General features: G+C 37.5%; 1 protein-coding gene across 3 annotated transcripts in view; it reads left to right on the plus strand.

Annotated features, from left to right (window-relative positions):
* The window catches only part of Exog (exo/endonuclease G), a 28,919-nt gene that overhangs the window by 4,538 nt on the left and 2,430 nt on the right, over positions 1-21,951 (plus strand). The window contains exons 2-5 of one of the 3 annotated variants that reach the window (XM_020178443.2): positions 745-894; positions 4,392-4,531; positions 6,114-6,190; positions 8,675-8,789. In XM_020178443.2, the coding sequence (XP_020034032.1) occupies positions 745-894; positions 4,392-4,531; positions 6,114-6,190; positions 8,675-8,789 (482 nt within the window). The remainder of the gene's footprint in view (positions 1-744; positions 895-4,391; positions 4,532-6,113; positions 6,191-8,674; positions 8,790-21,951) is intronic. The other 2 variants (XM_074059844.1, XM_074059845.1) reach the window with 2 other exon arrangements.

Genomic DNA, 21,951 nt, shown 5'->3' on the forward strand with positions numbered 1-21,951 from the left:
AATGACAGTGAGTGATGGTCTTGAACTCACTGTCCTGTGTTCAGCCCCTCTCTGCCCCAAGCACCTGGATTACAGGCATGCCCTGCATGTCCCAGCCGAGTGATTAGTCTTGATAAACTAAAATTAGGGCTGTGCTTTTTGTCCACATACTCACTCTTAAACAGTAAGTAGGTAGGATCTGTTACCATTTCATCATTTCAGTGACTAATGGCTGATAATGACTTGAATGCTTCTTTTGTTAGACACAGTTTGTGGAATAGAGAGATTTGGAAGTTTCATGTGAAAGACCAATACGATTTGTTTATTGATTGATCGATCGACTGATTGATTTATAGTACTGGGGTTTGAACCCAGGGTCTCCAGCCACATGAACATGCTCTGTCACAGAGCTATAATCCTATATCCCTAGCCAGTCAGGTCCTTACTTAAAAGTTAATAACTGTAGCTGCAGTTTAGCATGATATAATTGATACAACCAATTACAGGCAAAACCAGTACTTTGCAAACATGTTTCTTTTATTTGACTTAGTAAATTAATTGGAAAAATGAGCTTTTCTGGTTGATTAGATTTTTTTCTTTTTCTCCCCTCCTCCCCTCCAGTGCTGGAGATAGACCCATTGATTAGACTTTTGACCACTTCTTTGTAAATGTTACCCATGCCCTTATGTACTTACAATCTTTTGTCCTTACTAAATGTTACTAATTGTTGTCCTTGTTTCCCCCCCCCCCCCCTTTCCTTTTTAGGATCTGCAGAAAAGGCTGTCTTGGAACAATTTGGATTTCCTTTAACTGGAACAGAGACTAGGTGTTACACTAATCATGCCTTGTCTTATGATCAAGCAAAGCGGGTGCCTAGATGGGTTCTTGAACATATATCCAAAAGCAAGATCATGGGTAGGTGGTTGGAAAAAAAATGGAAGTAAAGGTATTGATGAAAGATGTTTCCAAATTTAGAACAAAGAGGATTATTGATAATGTTCTCAACCTTTTTCATGTCACAGCACATGTAGGGAATGATACATAATGTATGATTTGCTGATTAAGTGGCCCATGCTTGACAGCCAGGGAGCCCCAAACCCTTCATAGCTGATGGGCAGAGAGGATCTGTATTGATACTTGAGTTGAGAAGCTCTGTCATAAATAGTGCTTCAATGAACATCATTCTTTACCTCAACAGATATTCTTTGGTATCTGGCATTGTGCCAAGCCTTGAGGAGGTGACCAGACTAGATGGTCACTATTGCTATGATACTTTTAGTTGGGGAAGCGGATTGACCTGTCAAATAATTATAACTGATAACTTTTCTGAAGGAAGTATTTACAAGTTAGGATAATATAATTAAGTAAAGAGTGTGATGAGGGCCGGGTACCAGTGGTTCACGCTTATAATCCTAGCGTGATCAGGATAATAGAGGTTTGAGGCCAGCCCAGGCAAGTAGTTCATGAGACCCTATCTCAAAAATACCCAACACAAAAAAGGACTGGCAGAATGGTTCAAGTAGTAGAGTGCCTGCATAGGAAGTGTGAGGCCCTAAATTCAAACCCCAGTACTGCCAAAAATAAGAGTGAGATGAGAGATGATAACAGAAGAACATGATTTGAATTTGGGAGGCTTCTCTGAGAAAGTGGACAGTAGGGTGTATGGACCCTAGACAGAGGTTGAGTGGGCTTTGAGATTAAGAGAAGAGTGTTCTTGGCAGGAAGAGTAGTATATGCTTGAAGGCCTCAATGTAGAGAAGAGTTTGTTCCTTTAGAGAATCAAAGGAAGGCCAGAGTGGCTGGAGCAGGGAGAGTATAATGTGAAATGAGACTGGAGAGGTATGCAGGTACATAAATTTGTTCATGGACTTCTGTCTTGGAAGCTTCCTTAATTAAGATTACCAGATCTAGTTTACATTATGAGAAACTCATTGGATTTAGTCTCAAGCTTAATGACTTTTTAAAAAATTAAAAACAAAATGTTCCCAAGATACAAGGAATTTCAGTTTTACTAATTTTATCCTATTATTTTAGATGCATATAAGAAAAGCAGTGTATTTTATATTATATATTGTATTAACTATATGACTATACACTGTACTATATTATATTATAAATCCCATGAGTTGTTAGTTCTGAGGTGATACAATAGAGCCAAGTAATATTATTTGAAAGTTTGAAGCAGTAAACCTGGGTTTTACTTTGGTGAAAAGGGTCTTCTGTATTCAGTATTGACAGAGTAAGTTATTCAGACTAACCCTCCTGCTGAAATGTTATTAGCAGTATATAAAAAGTTTTTAAAGATCACGTTAAAAATGAAGAGTTAACAAGTTAGTGGAAATTGCCAGGCCATATTTGGAGCAAAGCCAAAATCCAGAGAAGTAAGGGCAATCCTAGTAAATTTGCCTTTGATTCCACAGCCTTATAGGGTGAAAAGGATTGAAGGAAAGACTCAGGCTCACCCAAGGTTGGTTGCCTTGTAAGAGACCTCCCCACATTGACTTTGAACCCCAAAGTTTTTTAGGGAAGAGTGAGTCAGAATTAACTTGGGGGAGTACACTGAAGGTTGTCTTGGCACTAGCAGAGAGGCATCAAAATGGAAAATAAAAAGCTGTTCCTGAGAAGTAGAGGCCACAGATGACTACCATGTACAGACTTGTAGCCCAAATCCATACAGCCTGTTTAGATCAGGGAACCTTGCTTGGCTTAATGCAGCCTCTGCTGGTAGTACTGCTAGCTACCTGGTAGAAGTAAATTTACCTTTTTCTGAAGGAATGTATCTTCTTAGGACTTTGGAATCCCCACAAGTAGGATTTCAAGGGTAGTGAGCACCAGGCAAAATTAACTAGGCACACAAGGAAGCCATTCTAAAGTTAAGGACACTTAGTTTACTTAGGATAATTCTTTTGTATCACCAGGTTTCTTGATTTTAAAAAGTTAGGTGTTAGGTACTTTACTGTGAAGCTTGGACTCTAAGAACTAAATTTCCTTGTTATCATTCGCTGGTAAATGGATGGAATTGGAGAACATCATTCTGAGTGAGGTTAGCCTGGCTCAAAAAACCAAAAATTGTATGTTCTCCCTCATATGTGGACATTAGATCAAGGGCAAACACAACAAGGGGATTGGACTATGAGCACATGATAAAAGCGAGAGCACACAAGGGAGGGGTGAGGATAGGTAAGACACCTAAAAAACTAGCTAGCATTTGTTGCCCTTAATGCAGAGAAACTAAAGCAGATACCTTAAAGCAACTGAGGCCAATAGGAAAAGGGGAACAGGTACTAGAGAAAAGGTTAGATCAAAAAGAATTAACCTAGAAGGTAACACCCACGCACAGGAAATCAATGTGAGTCAATGCCCTGTATAGCTATCCTTATCTCAACCAGCAAAAACCCTTGTTCCTTCCTATTATTGCTCATACTCTCTCTACAACAAAATTAGAAATAAGGGCAAAATAGTTTCTGCTGGGTATTGAGGTGGGGGAGAGGGAGGGGGCGGAGTGGGTGGTAAGGGAGGGGGTGGGGGCAGGGGGGAGAAATGAACCAAGCCTTGTATGCACATATGAATAATAAAAGAAAAATGAAAAAAATAAAAAATAAAATAAAATGTATTAAACCAAAAAAAAAAAAAAGAACTAAATTTTCTTGACTTAGTGGAAGGACATTGGAATCAGTAATTTTATTGATCTCCATTTTACACTTACTTGAGTAACAGTCTGAGTGTATTCCATATGCCGTCATAGTTTTTTGATTTAAAGATAGCTTCCTCATGACAGTGGAAAGTGTAGTACTCAGATATGCTAAAGTCCTCCTGGGCAAACCATTCTGGAGATACCAAGAAGATAAGCAAAAATTGAAATTTCATTTCTTCCAGAGTCCTCAGATATTTTGTTTTAGGACTTTCTGGATGGAGCTTGTATCTTAAATGTTTAATTTGACATTGCTTAAGAGGCAATAAGGAAGATCCAAGGACACCCTCTCATGCTGTGCCTGCCGCGAACACATTGGTTTGTGTCTATATTTATCCATTATTTCAGTACATATAAACTTGTTTAAATGTAATTGTGCAAAACACAATACATGGGGTCTTTTTTTAAAAATGAGTTTATTCAGTAGCCAAGCTTCTTATTTGATTGATCACTGTTTTTACTTAAATGCCATCCAGGGTAATCTTCCTTTAACTAGAAAGGCCAGAATCAAAATTCATAGTGAAGAGATAGTTTCACTATGAAAAGCATTCTTTCTTAGACCAGTTCTTTCGAAATCCAGATGAAGTATCTGAGCTATTCCAGAGCATACATGCTGTCCCTAATGTTAGCTACCACCTAGCACTTACCAGTTTGCCTAGCTGAGAGAATATGAGGTGTATTTGCCCACTGATAATTTACCTTTGTGTTTGTTTTTCTTCAGGTGATGCAGACAGAAAACATTGTAAATTCAAGCCTGATCCCAACATCCCTCCAACCTTCAGTGCCCTCAATGAGGACTATGTTGGAAGTGGCTGGTCACGAGGACACATGGCTCCAGCAGGAAATAACAAGTTTTCAAGTGTAGGCATATTTTTTGGGGGGGATGGTTATGTGAGATTGATGTTATATGTACCATGGGACTTAGAGATTAAAAATCAAGGAACCAAGTCTTAAACCTTTCTATTCTTTCTTATTCTTCCTGACTTCACACACACACACACACACACACACACACACACACACACACACACACACACACACACACACACACCCTTTCTCTTTTGCTCTCTTATAAATCGAATGACAAAATATTTTTAAAATAGATTGAATGAGGAAAACTAAATGCTGTGTATGTAAAAGGAAACTGAAAAGCCACTGGGAACTAAAACTACTCATCTTTTTTTCTTGTCTTTTTTTAATTTTTAAAAAATTTTTGTGGTGTTGGGGAATGAAAACTTTAGCTTCACATATGCTAGGCAAACACTTTACTGCTGAGCTACAGTAAACCCAACTCATTTATTTATTTTTTGTTGCAGACATGCAGAAATTTTGAAAGGATAATGCAGCAATTACATTTTGATATGTTTACTTTATATATCCATATATGTATGTATATACATATATATTTAAAACCATTGACCAAAAGGTAGCAGACATAACACTTTATTCCTAAATACAAAAGATGGTGAACTATGCTGCATTGCTCAGGGCATGTATCATGTACAAATGAGGATAAGAGTGCCATTATGCCAGGTAATGTTACAAATGTATTTTTGTATGCTTGTATAATTATCTACAATACAATTGATATTCACATTTCCCAAGTTGTCCCACTTAGGTTCCTTACAACTTTCTTTTTGGATACAGTATCCAATTATGAATCACCTGTCATTTTGTGTGGTCCTATCTCTTTAGTCACCTTTAATTTAGGTTAATTTTCTTGCCACAAAAGGCAAGAGGAGAGAGGGTCTTTTATTTGCTAGCAGAACTGTTGATGATCATTGTCATCACAGTAGTGCCTTTGTTGGGTACTCATTCTAATCACCTGGGGATGTTTTCAGAAGCCCTTATGCCCAGATTTACTAAATCAGAAACTTTGGAGATGGAACCTAGGCATCAATATTATTTAAGCCCTGTAGGTTATTCCAGTGTGCATCCAAGATTGAGAACCATTGCTTGAAGAGATGGTAATGGTGGCATTGGCTGTTAATAGATCAACAAAAAGACACACAACGTATATATGGGTCAGACGTGTGAAGTGAGTGGCCAGAAACTCCGAGAATAGGAATTTTTCTCTGCCACTTTTGAACTGTTTGTACTGTACCTCTTGGATAAAATTCCTGAAAGTTTACCTTTGTTGGCAAATTTCCAGAAAGCTTAAAACCAGTATGTCAGAAACTTTTAGTCTTTGGAGTTTACACTATTTTAGATTTTATGATTAGATTTTATAAGTGTTAGGTTAATCACACCAAACTGCTTACTTTGTTATAGTCATTTTTTTGAATAATCATTATAGAGCTTTCTGTACTGGAATACCGATGGTTTTATTTATTCAAGTGTTATAGTCACTCATGGCTGATTTTCTCCATCTGTTTTTAAAATACCTTAAAGGGGAAGGCATTTCAGTGTAAGTTACTATTGTTATTTATTTATTTTTCCACAGAAAGCCATGGCTGAAACCTTCTACCTTTCTAATATTGTGCCTCAGAATTTTGATAATAATTCTGGATATTGGAATAGGTAAGGTGTGAGGGTTTTTTAAATACACTGTTGGAAGATAAATGATGTACTAGTGTGTGGCAGCTGTCTCTGTTTCTCAGAAGCTATCATAGGTACTTTGGGCCATTTTCTTTGCTTTATTTTGGGAGTATGGTCTTCTGTGAGAGAATAGACTTCAAATTACAGTCTGCCTTTTTGATATGTTTGCCACTGTTCAGAAGAAGAAAGAAACTATTGAAAATAATACTCCCTTTAATAACTGATGCAGTAACATCTTTTTTTTAGTGTGACTTTTTTTTTTCTTGTATTCTCATGTTCCTGTGTTGTGTTGTTTTGTTTGTTTGGAGACTGTCTTGCTATGTAGCACAGCCTGGCCTTGAACTTGATCCTCCTGCCCCATCCTCTTGAGTAATGGGATTATAGGTATGCAGAAGCACACCAGGTTTCTTCCTGAGCTTTTGAAGAAAAAGTTTTGGTACAGTTCAACATAACTATTAACCAGTTTTTGATAGAACCCACGTATAAAATCTTCTGTGTCTTCTGCCCTTTTCAGATGCTGTCAACAAAATTCTGTCAGGTGGTCTCATCAAGCATCTAAGACTAGCACTGATAAAATCAGGTTGTTTTAGGCTATTGTGTCTTCTTCATATAATACTTTATGGTTTATAATAATTAGGAGAGGGCTAGGGTTTTGTATTCCAGTCAGAGAGCACTTGCCTAGTGTGCTGGAGACTTTGAGTTCCATTCCCAGCACTACAAAAAAAAGAAAAAGAAAAATTAAGAGAACATCGCATACTTAAAAGACTTCAGCAGTTACCAGTCATGTTTACATTTGTTTCATCTACATGCCTTCACTTTCACCCAGAGATCGCAGATATTATTATCAATTTTTTTTAGAAAAAAAAGATTCTCTTAAAATTTAACCCATAGTACTACTATTATCACCTCCCCCAAATTTAGTGGTAATTTCTTACACTAAATTCCGGTTGGCTTTGTTTTTTGGGGTTTTTTTTCTATCCTTTTGATTGGTTGGTTTGAGTCAGGATTCAGACAAGATCTGCACTTAGATTTGGTTAATACATCTCTTTAGTTTCTTTTAATCTATAGGATTTTCTGCTTTTTTTACTTGCAAATTATTTGTTGATGATGTGGGGTGTTTGTCCTGTAGAGTTTGCTGACTGTACACCTATTAAAGCATTTAACATTTTCTTTTCCCAAGAGATAAATTTATGAAAGTAAAACTTTGCCTTGTAATTGAGAATGTAATGCTATATAATTTGATTTTATATTTTAGATAGGAATTTGAGTAATTATGACAAGTATTATTTATCATGTAGAGGTCTCTTCCAAGTGCCATTTTGTCTTCTAAATTTGAAAAAAATGTTCTTTTTTTTATTTGCCTTCCCTAAATACTCCAGAATACCTAACAATTTGTGCCTAGCTATGTGAGTACCCCCAAAAGGGATCTCTGTTTTTGAAAAAGTTAAGAGTTGAAAAGATACTTATTCCTAAATATTGAGATATCAACAGGAATAGCAGTTTTTAATGACAATTCATGTCATAAAGGTTATTGTGAAATTTCCGTTCTGTATTTTGAAGCTTAGACAATATTAAAAATATTCAGTATAAGTTTTACATATAAGCAGTAGTCAATAAAATATTTACTCAGTAATTCTAGCCATTGCAGAATGAATATAATATTGCATTTTATAAGAAATGCTAAGATGAATCCAGTGGTTAAATAAGTTATATCAGCTTGTTGGAATGACACATGATTCTTGAAAAATATTGTTTGAAGCTGGGTGTGGTGATGTAAGCCTATAATCCCAGCTACACAGGAGGTAGAGGCCGAAGGACACAGTTTGCGGCCAGCCTGGGCAGAGTTAGCATGAAACACTATCTGAAAAGCAATAGGACTGGAAGCATGTTTCAAGTGGTAGAGTGCTTGCCTTACAAGGGCGAAGTTCTGAGTTCAGTCCCCAGTACTGCTAAAGAAAAAAAAATTGGAGAATATTGTATAGTACTAGACTATTGTATAGTACTGTATAGACTGTTGTATAGATTATTTTTTGTGGTGCTGAAATTGAACCCAGGGCCTTGTGTAGGCTGGGCAGGTACTCTACCACTGAGCTATTTCCTTCCTTCCTTCCTTCCTTCCTTCCTTCCTTCCTTCCTTCCTCCCTTCCTCCCTCCTTCCCTCCTTCCCTCTCTTTCTCTCTCTTTGTTTTCTTTCTCTCTCTCTCATTTTTGACAAGGTCTTACTATGTAGCCCAGGCTAGCTTCAAACTCCTGATTCTTTTGCCTCAGCCTCTCTTCCAGTTGTTGATTGTGTGTGATTTTTATTTATTTTTTGCCAAAAACTTTGGGAAGATCATTTCTTACATGCTTATAGTGTTTTTATGCCATGTACTCATTTAAGTTAATTTCTTAACTGCAAAAATATTCTTGATGTCTTTCCTATACATGCATCTATGAAAATACACATCTTTTTGGTTTGCTTTTCAGAATAGAAATGTATTGCCGTGAGCTGACAGAAAGATTTGAAGATGTTTGGGTAGTATCTGGACCTTTGACCTTACCTCAGACTAGAAGTGATGGAAAGAAAACAGTTAGTTACCAGGTAGGGACTTGTGACATTTAGACTTACCATTATTTGTTTGAAATTATAATCTCATTCTGTGTTCTGCTTTTGAATTTCATTTATTCAGCAGTATTTACTGAACCTCTATTAGAGTTTTAGGAATAGAGGATATAGTGATGAATAAAAAGCAGCCATTGACTTCAAGGAGTTCACAGTTTAGGAAGGAAGAGAAACATCGACAGTAAACTGCAGTAAAGTGTAATCTGCTATAGTAGAGATTAGCACGTACATGAAATGCTGTGACAGAAAGACTGGCAAGCTACTTGTGGGTCTGGAACACTTAGCAGAAGAAGAGATATTTAAGCTGGATCTTGACAGATGAGTAGGAGGAGAGCATAGGAACTTCAGAAGATGGAACAATAGAAGCATAGGACATTTGTGATCAACATTTTGGTTCTTGGATTTATGTTCATAGACAGTGAAGATTATAGTACGAAAAAGTATAGATAGCCCAATGGGGAGATGGATTTCTACAAAGCGGATGGGCCAGGTAATAGGTGACTTGTATTCTGTGATGAAAACTTGAGTTTTAGTATGTAGGCAGTGTGATGCTCTATTTGTTTTAATCTTGGAACATGTGAATTGTTGTGAGTTTTACAGGGAATATTCTGGTGGCACTGTGGAGCGGTAGATGAGAAAGGATTGATGGAGAGGTTAGAGGCAAGGAATCCATACAAGAACAGATGAGGGGCTGAATTCAGGCAGTTGTAGTGAGGAAGAGTAGAGGAATAGAGAAAAGAGTAACCATAATAGCTTTTTTGGGTGAGGAGGAAGGAAAATTCCAAATTAACAACCAGATTGCAGTGAGTTGAATAAATGAGAAGAAAAGCTTTTCTTTTAGAAATTAGAGTTTTTGTATTAGTTTTTTTTTTTTTCTTTCTTTCTTCTTTGTTGAGATAGAATCTTGCTATGTATCCCAGGCTGGCCTTAAACTCAAGATTCTCCTATCTCAGTTTCCTGAGTGTGCTGGGATTATAGGTGTGTATCACTATGCCTGGCTAGAAGTTTGGATTTTTTTTTACAGATGAAATCTTTTTTTTTTTTTTTTTTTAATGTGGAAGAATGCCTTTATACACTGAAGCAAAGAGAGATTAAAGGTATGAGATGGTATAATTAATGGTGTTAGAGTTTCCATTGTTGCTGGGGGATTCTTGGGCAGTTTATAGGGTGGCATCTGAAGGGTCAAGTGTTTTACCAAAAAAGTGTGACACTGACTCTCATCATGGAGAACTGTCCTGAGGTTTCTGCCAAGAGGGTAGCTGAAGTGATGCATATACTGTAAGGTCCACAAGGTAGGTAATGAGGTGGACTGAGGAAGTAGACATTCTAGAGTAAGTAAAAGCAAGAGTAATGGACTTGCTAGTGGGAGAAGAGGGGTACTTGGGAACACCTAGCTCAGTAAAATAGATAAGTAATAAATGCTGATTAGGTTAAATGATTGAGAAAGTCTTAAGAAACAAACCAACAGATACAGGAAGACAAACACTGGAGCGTACTCTGCACTTGACTTGCTTGTGATCTGCCTGCCTGACCCTAATGTGCAGTGATGTGCAAGCATCCAACATGCACATGCCCTTGAGATGACCCACTTCCTTCTCACATGAAATTACTGATTCACCTACTGTATTTTTTGGGCGGAAATGGTAAAAAAAAAAAGTTGTGTTAAGGACTGTCATGCCCTCAGAATTCCAGTAATTCTTGGGGATGAAGGAGAGCAAAGGAATTAGTATTTTAAAATAAGTTCTCTCCTCTCCTACTAATTTCTTTCCTCTGATCAACTCTGATTTTAGTATTTTTTTTATAATGGTAGGACAAAAAAAGACTTAAAGCTCTCTGTAGTCTCTTAATTCCCACATATTAATTATTCTTGGGCTTTGTTAAGTCTTCTTACTTTTATCACTAGAAGAGGTTCTTTTAGCTTTGACTCCCAAATCTGAAATCAAGTTACAGTTTATGTGTTTTTTTTTTTCAAAAAATTGAAATTTTCCTCTTTAGTAGAAGAAAAATTTACAGAGTATAAAAGGAAAAATTAATCAATTGTGCTACACATTGTACACAGTGCTTTGTGTGGATGTTTGTTTCGGTTACCTATGTGTTACTCATGCTGTAGTAGGAAATGTGTTGTTATGTTGGATATAATTTTGGAAAATACAACTTACAAAAAGCAGTGATATACTGTTTGCCAAGAGTGTATCTTGAGAGCAGATTGTAGTTTCTAAAAATCATCTCCTGCTGAAGGACCCAGCATTTAGAGAAATGACTGATTCCAGGGCTGGTACAGGGAAAACACAAAATGGAACATTCTGTGCCAAAAAGTAAGGAAGTACTCAGACAAATGGTGGGTCCTTCAGAAGGACATAGAAATCAGCTTAAGGGAGCTGACTATTTGAATATCAAAATAAAATGGATTATAAACCTATTGAGTTGAGTAACAATCTATGCTCTTAGTAAGTAAATATATGGCGTATAAAGAAAAATTTCTGCTTCCTTTAGTGCTAATAAATATGCAAGAATGAAAGAGCTGTAAAAATCACTGCAGCTTTCACAGTGACAAGTGATTTAGGCAGAAATCATCAGTGGATGCTAAAACTAGTGGATGGAAGTTTTCAAGTATCACCCCTCCGTTATTAATCACATAGGTGTGAGGTAGTAACTTTTATCTTCTTAACCAAATGATCGAAGTTAATATTGCTAATAATGGGACTTACCCATAGGCTGTCTGTCCTTCCTGGTGTGATGCAGTGAGAAGGATAAAATGCCACTTCTGTGATATTTCTGCCAAAAAAGCATAGTACTGAATCCCATCATGTTGAGCTATCAGGCAAACCCCAGTCAAGGGACATTCTATAAAACACGTCGTATGCTTCACGAAAGGGATAGTGTCATAAAAAAACAAAGGCCGAGAAACTAATTGTTCCCAATTAATGGAGACTAAAGAGTCACAAAAACAAAATATGTGGACATATAAAACTGTTTGTAGACTTGGTTCTCTTAAATAGTTTTATCATGAATGACATTCGAGCACATGAGTAACCATGAAGAGTTTCAGAAAAGACCTATCATTTTTCACCATCCTGTTTAGTGTGTAAAGTGATTAAAGGTGAGGTCAGTCAGAAGCATACTTTGAGTAATAGTCTTGTTTTTTGTTTTAGATCTTTGTTTTCTTTCAGATTCTGGTCCTTGAATCCATCTCTATTAACTTGTAGGACCTTTTTTAAAAACAGAAACGTTTGATTTCTTTCCTTTCTTTTTTCTTTTTTTTGAGTCAGGTTCTTGCTATTATGTAGCTTAAGCTGTCCTCAAACTCGTGTAGCCCAGGCTAATGTCAAACTTTTGATCCTTCTACTTTAGCCTCTGGAGTGTTGGGGTTACAAGTATGTGCCACCACAGGCAACTAAACTTGTAATGTCTAAGGTGTTTTTTTTTTTTTTCTTTTTTTCTTTTTTTCTTCCTTGTCCACAGAACCTCAGAAATCAGATGCCTTTCTATTAATTTTAAAGTACAACTTTTGTGGTCTTCTAAAATTAGACACCTACATTGAATATTGGTTAAGTCTTGATATTTTTTTCCATTATAATTGCCAAATTATTTCTATTTGGACTGGAGTTTGAACTCAGAGCTTTGTGATTGCAAACCAGGCACTCTACTGCTTGAACCAAACCTCCAGTCCATTTTGCTCTGGTTACTTTGGTCTTACGGGTTAGTATAGAGCTCATGAACTATCTCCCTAGGCTGGGTTTGAACTGTGATTCTCCCAATCTCAGCCTACCACGTAGCAAAGATTACAGGTGTAAGCCACAGGCGCCTAGCTCCAGACTTTTTCAATGAACCTTAAATTTAAGCTTTAAAATTTTATTTTTATGGAACTATATGTGTATAATAGTAAAAATGGTAAATCTTAACATATGAATGTAAAAGTGTATGACGTAATGGAATCCAAACAGTACAGAAAATATAAGATGAAAAGGTAGTCTCTTTCTTGGGATGTCACTCCACTGTCCAGTTTTCTGGTTCTTCTGGTGGTTATTTATATGTCTTGCAATCATGACGGCTAAAGTACAGTTTTAAACTTCACCAAGACCTCCTGTGCAATGTCCAGCCCATAGAAATATTTTATTTAGCTTACACAGTGCGCTGTTTGTGAATTATTTGATGATGTTTAATAATTGGGAGGTCTTATATAAATCCAGATTTTATGTTTTCTTTAAAATCAGATGGATCAATCATAGTGGGATATATTCCCGTATACACTAGTTCACTACATGAGCATATCAGCTAGTGTTCTTTAATTCATCTTAGTGCTTCACTTACCCATTTCATTCATTTACATTACTGACTAGCCTTTGTTGCTCCTTGAGTTTGTAATCCTAAATCTATTGAAAATAAAAAACCTCAGCGTTTATGGTGTTACAAATATGTAAGTAGTATGTTTGGATCTGTAATGAAGTAGATACAATTCTGAAACATTAAGTCTGTGCTACTTGGGAGATAAGTCTTATAACATGCAGCAGAAAAACTGAAGTGGAAGGTAAAGGTGGCAGTGTATTATAAAAATATAATATGCTTTTACTTTCTAATTCAGAAGATTCAGATCATTTTACCCTATACTTTTTTTCAAAGGTAAGTGAGTTGCCTTTTGAAGACATCATTCTTGAAGCCTTCTGACTTTCTGTTTTGTTCTTCCCTCCCTTTTTTTATTCAAGAAGACTGATTGATTAAAACAGCATCTCACTTTGTTGCCCAGGTTGGTCTCAAACTCCTGGGTTTAAGTAATCCTACCTTAGCCTTCCTAGTAGCTGGGACTATAGGTATATACCACTACTCAACGATTCAGTAAATTTTTATTAAGTTTCTACTGTGTACCTGGTGCTGCAGTGGGTGCCTCATCAGCAATAAAGAAGGCAGGCAAAGTATGCCTGCAGAGAGCTCCTGTTGTTTACAGTGGAGGAGATACACAGCAAACAAAATCTTAATAAAAAAGCAAAGAATGATAAAGAATTACAGTGGGGGTGAGAAAGATAGACAGTATAGGTCAATCAGGGAAAGTGAGGCTGACAGAATCCTAAGTGAAGTGAGGGAGTAAGCTATATAAAAAGTTTGCCAGCTAGAAGAAACAGCATGTGCAAAGACAGAAGGGTGAGACTGAACTTGGTATGTTCAGGGAGCAGTGTTCTGCTCAATGTGACTAGAGCTGAGTTGGCATTGAGGAGAAGGAAGTGAATCAGGGATGCAGTGGGGAGAAGTCTGGATTATATTGAGTGAGATGTGATGCTGTTACAGGGTTTTGGTCAGGATAATGGTATAAACTTGTTTATATTTTTAAAGTCTACTCTGGCTGTTTGTGAACAATAAAATAGGTGGAATGGGGGGACCAGTTAAGAGGCTAGTGGAGTCTCTTAAGAGAGAAATAATAACTTGACTGAGGTGGTGGTGGTGTATTTTAAAAAAGTAAAGGACAACACATTTTTAGTCTGAGGTGATGAAAGCCAGAGAGGAGCAAGGTTGGAGGGTAGAAATTGGGGGTTCTGTTTCGGCTGTGTAAATTTGAGATTATTTGATGTTCAGATGGAGATACTGTGTAGACAGGATGTGAGCGTGGATCTCAGAGGAGAGGTTGGGAGTGGAGATTGGCTTGGAAGTGATCAGTACAGTTAGTGTTTAAAGCTAGGAAGAGACCATAAGTGAGTATGGATAAGAGAGAGCACTCAGACATTAGAGGTCAGCGAGGAAGATTGGGCTGGAAATTGAAATGTGGCTCAAGTGATAGAGTGCCTGCCTAGCAAGCAAGGCCCTAAGCTCAGACCCTAGTACTGCAAAAAAAAAAAAAAAAAAGAGTACAGCAGCCTTTAAAGTAGTAGAAAAACCACTTAAGCCCAGAGAGGATGGCATTTCAAGGAGGGAATGATCAGTTGAGAATTGACCATAGGCAAATTCAGTCTTAGGAGTTTTTTGTTTTTTGACAGTGATACTTGGGTTTGAATTAGGGCCTCACACTTATTAGGCAGGCACTCTACCACTTAAGCCATGCCCCCCACCCAACCCTTTTTGCTTTGGTTATTTTTGAGATAAGGCCTTGCAGTTTTGTCTGAACCTGCCTGGACCACAATCCTCCTACGTAATGCTTCCCTGCCTAGGACAGGCATGTGTCACTATACCCAGCTTCTGTTGTTGTGATGGGGTCTCACTAAGTTTTTTCCCAAGCTGGTTTTGAACTGATATCCTCTCTGTCTCCACCTCCTGAGTAGCTGGACTTACAGGCATGAGCTACTGGGTCCACCCTGTCTTAGTTATAAGTCATTTTTATTTCTGTCATTCTTTTTGTTTACATTATTCCTACCTCAGGTCCACTTTATCTTAAACTCTTTTTACACATTTTTCTTACATTCTTCGTTTTGTCGTATTGGAGTACATCCTCAATTTTCTTTCTGGAAGAGTCACTGGTTGCTAAACAGATTTCTGAGTCCTTCCTTGTCTAAAAAATGTCCTAAGACTCTGGTAATGGGGCTCAGGAACCTGCATGTGTGACAAGTTTTTTAGAGCTGTTTTATGTACACCAGCAGATTTGAGAATCCTTACTGTAGAAATTATTTTTCTAACTTCATCCTGGAACCAGAACAAAAGCTGTTGCTTTTGTTGCACAAACATTCTGAGATGGATTTTACAGTGACACACCTTGATTTTGACACCCTTTACTCACTGGAACACTACTTACTGGTTCCTTCCTCTTTTACCCAACAGTATTATTACATTCGTCTTTCATCTTTTTTAAATTTTATTTTTGATTTCGTATACATTTTTAATATGAGAGGATTTCATTGTGCTAATCCCATATTTCTTCCAGGAGTTTGAAGTGTTTCTTAGTCCATTAATGTCCTTCTCTTCTATTCTTAGGGCTCTCATGAGTGTGTTCTCTTTTAAGTTTCTTTTATGCCATTATGTGTGTGTGAGCATGTGTGTATGTATATTATGTATTCTAAGTGGGAAAGAGGGATGAGAAAAACCTGTACTCGGGGTGCCTTCTTGAACTGGAAACTTAATATTTATTAGTTTTTTTGCAAAGCAAGTTAATATTTCTTAACATTTTATTTGGAAATAATTTCATATATGGAAATGTTAGAATAATACAAAGTGCTCTCCTGTATCTTTACAGATCAACTAGTTGCGTTCGTACCCTCTCCCCATATAGATAATGAATTACACCTTTTTTTTTTCAGTTTTCTGAGCCATTTGAGAGTTGGTTGCAGATATCTTGTCCCTTTGCTCCTAAGTAGTCCATTCTTTCACATAACCATAGAATAATAACTCATGAAAGTCAACATATAAGAGTATAACATATTTCATTTCATTGTCCATTGATGAGTCTTACATGAATTAGTTGTTACCATGATACTTGCTAAATGATGATTTTTTAAATTCTTATTTGTTCTGCATTTATTAGTTGATGTCCCACTGTTAGAAGGAATTTTTCCTTCTACTTTGTTATAAGTGTGGATACATGAATTATTAGTATATATTCCATGAGGTGTTTTGTTTGTTGTTTCTGTGGTTCTGGGGTAGAACCCAGGCCTTCATGTGTGCTAAGCAGACACTAAACCACTGAACTCCATCCCCAGCCCTATTCTGATGGATGTGCTATGAGCATTCATTTTGATGCTGAGGGTACCAGATTTGGCCAGTGGGAGCCCCTTCTTGTTGTTGCCTCTGTTCTTTTGCCTCATCTTTTTTTTTTTTTTTTTTTTTTTTTTGATTTCCTACTTTCTGGCATAAGGCTGTGTTTCAGGCTCATCTTGGCCAAACTCTGGCATCAGCCATTTCTCCAAGGAGCCCTTGTTCCTTTTAGTGGGGATCGATAATTAGAAACCAAGATCTGGATGACAAGTTGATTCTTGAGTGTTTGCTCTGCTATTTGGCTTGAATGTGTGTTCACATTTATTTTTAGCCCTTTACAGTGGGTGGAGAGAGCCCCAAAGAGCATAGTACATAAATTCTTTTACCTTTACTGGCTCACTGTTAGGCATTTCTTTCCCATCTTTTGTGTTCCTGCAGTTTTTGGGAAGTGGGTATATATACCCTGATCACTAAGAAGGTATATAACTGTTGTGTCTGTTATGTGTGTATAATGTTGAATGTTGACAAGAACCCATATCCCTGGAGAGTCATCTAGTTTTTATCTTTCTCAGAGGCATATCAAAGTGACTTTTACTTTAATATATTTATATTTTTCACTAACAAATTTCTTGATAATAAAACAGCTTTTGTTAGAGTTGGCATTATGTTTTAGATCCAACTTGACTTCAAGTAGAATTTTAAACCAAAAAATCTTTAGTATATCAGCATGAGAGCAAAATATGGTCTATTAGTAATTAAATTGGAAAAATTGTCTTGAAATTTTTATCATTTTGAAGAATTTAATTGGATAAAAAATTTGTATATATGTGCACACAACTTATACACGTGTAGACTTGGGGAGAATTTTGTTAAGGAAAACACACGAGAGGGAAGGTTGGACAAGGGAGGAGACAGGAAGAGGTAGGGTATGTGCAGTAAGTTAGAAGAGTAAGAACATCAGGAAGGAGACAAAATGAAAGCTTGGCTTGGTGGCAGAAATCTTGAATGCCCAGCTAAAAAATTAAGCTATTCTCTAGTAAGCAGAGCTTTTGAAAAGTAGCAATTCAGAATGAAACAAATGTGTATAAAGTGATGTCCTTTAGTGATGTTGAGAAAGGTGACACAGCATTGCACAGCCCTGGAGAGCAGTCTGTTTCTCTCAAGGAAAAAATAATTTGAATTGTGAATTCTTGTCTCCAAGAGACTGCTTTGCAGTTCTACACGGCAGTTTAGAATGCTTGGAATTGGTTTTGTTTTTTCACTTATCCATTTAATATTTACTGCTTGTTTACAGCTGTCACCTGAACCTTACTTTAGGAGAATGTGCCTGATGGAAAAGGTGGTATTTATTCAGTTGTCTATTAAGGCAACAAATCATTTATGTGTTTATGTTTTGGAGGAAGTAAAGCACTTATTAAGGACCATGTGTACCAGACAGTATGGAAGTAGCTTTATATAAGCTGTGTCATTCAGTTCTCACTACACCCTTAAAACAAAGTAGCAACTATTGTTTCTTATAGACAAGGAAATTGAAGGCTAGAAGGGTCAAGTCCAAGTCATATAACTAGTTTGTGAAAGGGGAGATCTAAACATGGGTCTGTCTGACTTTATGACAATTGCCAGTCATTCATAGCGTTGTTCTTTGAGGCTTTCACAAGTCTGTGGTCAAGGGATTGCTGTGCTGTTCCTTTCAGAAGTTTAAGGTCAGCAGGTAATAAAATTTTTGATGGTGTGGATAGAGAGCAGTTACAAGTAATATTTGCTAGCATGCAAAACAAAAAAAAACAGAAAATGGGCCAAGAGGAGGGGTCCTTACAGCCAGGCAGAAATGTCTGTTAGAATATGTAGGTGGGGATCACAGCATGGTAGAACTTGAGTAAATGTGAGCCTAAGGGAAGATAAGTAGCAGTGATTTTATCAGAAGTGAGTCATCTGACAGCTCTAATCAGAATCACCCCCTTTATTATAGCTGAGGTCATCCATGTGCTTTCTCTGATGTGCCTATTCCAAGAAGAGCTTGATTCCAGACAAGTGAAACATACATGAAGATTCTGGCTTGGACGTTATAAATGACCAGACAAGAAAGTGAGCTGCAGATTTTACAACTCAGTGATGGTGGTAACATTAGCAGTATTTAACAATGTGTGTCCTCCTCCTACAAACAGCGCTTTCCAGATTTCCACCAGCTACTCTTGGAGGGGGAGGAAATTGAAAACATGCCCCTGGAATCGTGAGGCATCAAGTTGTGGGATAAAGTATCTTGTTTTATCTTGAGAGAAAGCTTTTGCTTCTTTCCATATCTATTTGTTTTAGTTGAAAAATAAGTTACTTTACTGGTTATCTCCTTACCATCACTCTAACCCTTTAAGGACAGTGGGTAGTCTGGGAAGATGGTGCTTGTTTTGCTATATTGTACCAAGGCGGCTGTCACCCCATGTCAGGAACAGATGCCCCAGTATGGGAGCAATGTTTTCCTTGTTTGAACTGCTTCACTAGCATCCACTGGACTTTTCAAGTAGCACAAGGGTGACTAACCTGAACTTTCTCCCATCTGGGTCTCCTTCATTTTTCTTCTTCTGGTTTTTTTTTGGAAGGGGGGAGGTGAATCATACTGGGGTTTGATCTCAGGGCCTTGGCAAGCACTCTACTACCTTAGCTATACCCCTGCACTTCCTTGGCTGGCTTGCTTTGCTTGCTTGCTTGCTTTTCTTTCCTTTTTTCTCTTTTCTTCTCTTCTTTTTCTTTCTTGAAAAGAGTTTTGCGGTTCTGGGGTTTTTTTGTTTTGTTTTTGTGCTACTGGAGTTTGATACCCTTGTTAGACAGGCACCGTACTATTTATTTGAGCCATACCTCGAGCCCTGTGGCCTTTTTTTTTTTTAAAGATTGGATTTTGCATTTTTGTTCAGGTCTGACCTGGACACTGATGCTCCCATGTAGTTTGGGTAACAGGCACGCACCACCACTTTATGCTTATTGATTGAGATTGGGGTCTCATTGACTTTCTGCCTGGGCTAGTTGTGAACTGTGATCCTCTTAATCTCCACCTCCCAGGTAGCTGGGATTGCAGATGTAAGCTACCCTGTCTGGCCTCCCTCACTTTTCTTGTTCCTTCTGTCGCCTTAGGTATTGATTCCTTATTTATCAAACTACATGGTTTCTTTTTTCACTTGATTGGCATGACTTTTTAGCCTCTTGATATGTCACGGCAGTTTTACTTTTATTTTTGGAATGTCTTCTCTTTTTTTTTTTTTTTTTTGGTACTTATGTTTGAAATCAGGGCTTTGCACTTGCTAGGCAGGTACTCGATCACTTTAGACACAGCCCTAGCCCTGGAATTTCTTTTTTTGTACAAATACAGTGAAGGATACCAAATATATCTATCTGATTCTAGCATGTGCATACTTTTTTTTCCCCTCAAGATGCTGCTTAATATTTTACCTAAGGCACAGTAACTGTACACATGACATTAAAAATAGCAGGCAGCTCATATGTGCATACAATGTTTGGAAAAAAAAAATAGCAGGCAGCTGGGTGCTGGTGACTCACACCTGTAATCCTGCCTACTCAGGAGGCAGAGATCAGGAGGATTGTTGTTTGAATCCAGTCCCCAGCAAATAGTTCTCGAGACCCTATCTCGAAAATACCCAACACAAAAAAGGGCTGGCAGTGACTCAAGTGGTAGAGTGCATGCTCAGCAAGTGTGAGGCCCTGAGTTCAAACCCCAGTACTGCCAAAAAAAAAAAGGCATAGCCTGGGTTATTGTTTGTTGCCAACTTCTTCTGGGGATGAGGGCAGGGTTTGCGGTGATAGTGGGGAATAAATTGTTATTTCTGTCTCTTGGAAGGAAGAAAACAAGCTCAGGCCAGCATGTAGGAAAACTAACTTCAGGACGCAAATGGTCCCAGCTCATGGTTGTTACATGTATTGTATTTCTAATCACTTTTAACAGTTGATTGCCAATTTTTGTTAATCATCACAAGTGTGTGGTGTTCTTGGGTAATTTAATAGCAGCAAAGGTTTCCTTTGTGGCGTATTTTTATACCTAAATCTTACATGAAAAGGTTCATTGCTGATTTACTGATACTAAAGAGTTGGTTCATGTTAAGCCCTAAGAAGTCCTTTGTTTGGGTGTCATTTGTGCTCAATTGATTTCTTCCCTGAAATTCACTGTTGACTTTCAAGTGGTCTAATCTTGCTTGATCCCCATGTTTTCCCACTATCCTTGTGTAAAACATAGGTTTTTTTTTTTCTCAGTTGGTGTCCTATCTTTTGAATGACACCTGCTACAAAAGTAGCTTTTTACATAGGACTTGGAGATTTTGAATGTTTTTTAACATGTCAGTGTGTTTTCATAACAATTTTGTGAGGTAGGCAGTATAGGTATTGCTGTTACCTCTTTTATAGGTGAAGAAATAAGAGACCTGTGAGTATGACTTGCAGCTTGGTAGTAAAGCCAGGGCTTGCCCAGCTCTCTGGATTTCCAGCTCTCTGAACCTTTTTGCTCCAGTAGTTGCATAGTGTCTTAGGAACATTTTCTAGAAGCCTTCCAATTTTCCCAAAATAGGAAAAATTTAATAGGCAGGTTGAGTTTTCTACAGGAGGATATCCCTAAAATACTTCAAGGGCTTTTTTTTCGGTTTTTGGTTTTTGTGGTACTGAACTCAAGGCCTTTTGCATGCTAGGTAAGAATGAGCTACATAGTTGTTACTTGAGCTTCCCAGCCCAGATTAATTTTAGTTAAGTCTTAAATTTAAGGAAGAAACAATGGGTTTTCTGAATTTCCAAGTAGGACTGGTTAAGGATGTTTGTTTCCTGAGAACAAAGTAGACTAAATCACAGAAGAGATAGTGAGTGGTTTTCATTTTTTCACTTATTTCTAGAGGTGGTATTTTACTCTGCCTTGAAACATTATTTAAAAAGTTATTTTTAAAAAGAAGAAGGAAAAAAAGTTATTTTATAAAAAAGAAGGAAGTAAAGGAGGGAGGGAGGGACAGAGGGAAGAAACAGTAGTAGTGAAGGTAGTTTTTAAAAATCTATACAAGTGGTACATTTCCATGAAGTAAAGCTGTGGAATCTAAAATGTCAAACTTCTTTACCTTTGGTTGGGATTTAATGAGTGTAATTACAAGCTCTGGTTGTCAGCCAAGTGGTCATAACCAGTTTTTTTGTTGTTTTAAAATTGCCATCCAGGATAGAAAAAAAATGAATTGTGCCGAAGGCTTCTTAATACTTAGTCTAAGATGTGTGTGCAGTGATGTGGCAAGCCCACCAGGTGGCACCAAGAATTTTCTTAGCTGTTCAGTCCCCAACTACCACCTGGAACACTTGAAGCCTATTTCGATTTCCCCTTATAGACTGTGGCTTAACTATAGCTGTGGTCTCAGTTCTTGTTCCCCATCTTTCCTTGAACCCCCTTAGTGCTGCTATTTGTGGTCTGTATTGGCATCTAACCGCATTCTGCCTTCAGGGGAAGTTGTGGATACAGGCTCCTCTCTAGATGCTAAGCTGCTCAAGACCAGGCTAGCTGTGTTTA

Source organism: Castor canadensis, chromosome 17 (assembly GCF_047511655.1).
Source record: "Castor canadensis chromosome 17, mCasCan1.hap1v2, whole genome shotgun sequence".
Taxonomy (NCBI): domain Eukaryota; kingdom Metazoa; phylum Chordata; class Mammalia; order Rodentia; family Castoridae; genus Castor; species Castor canadensis.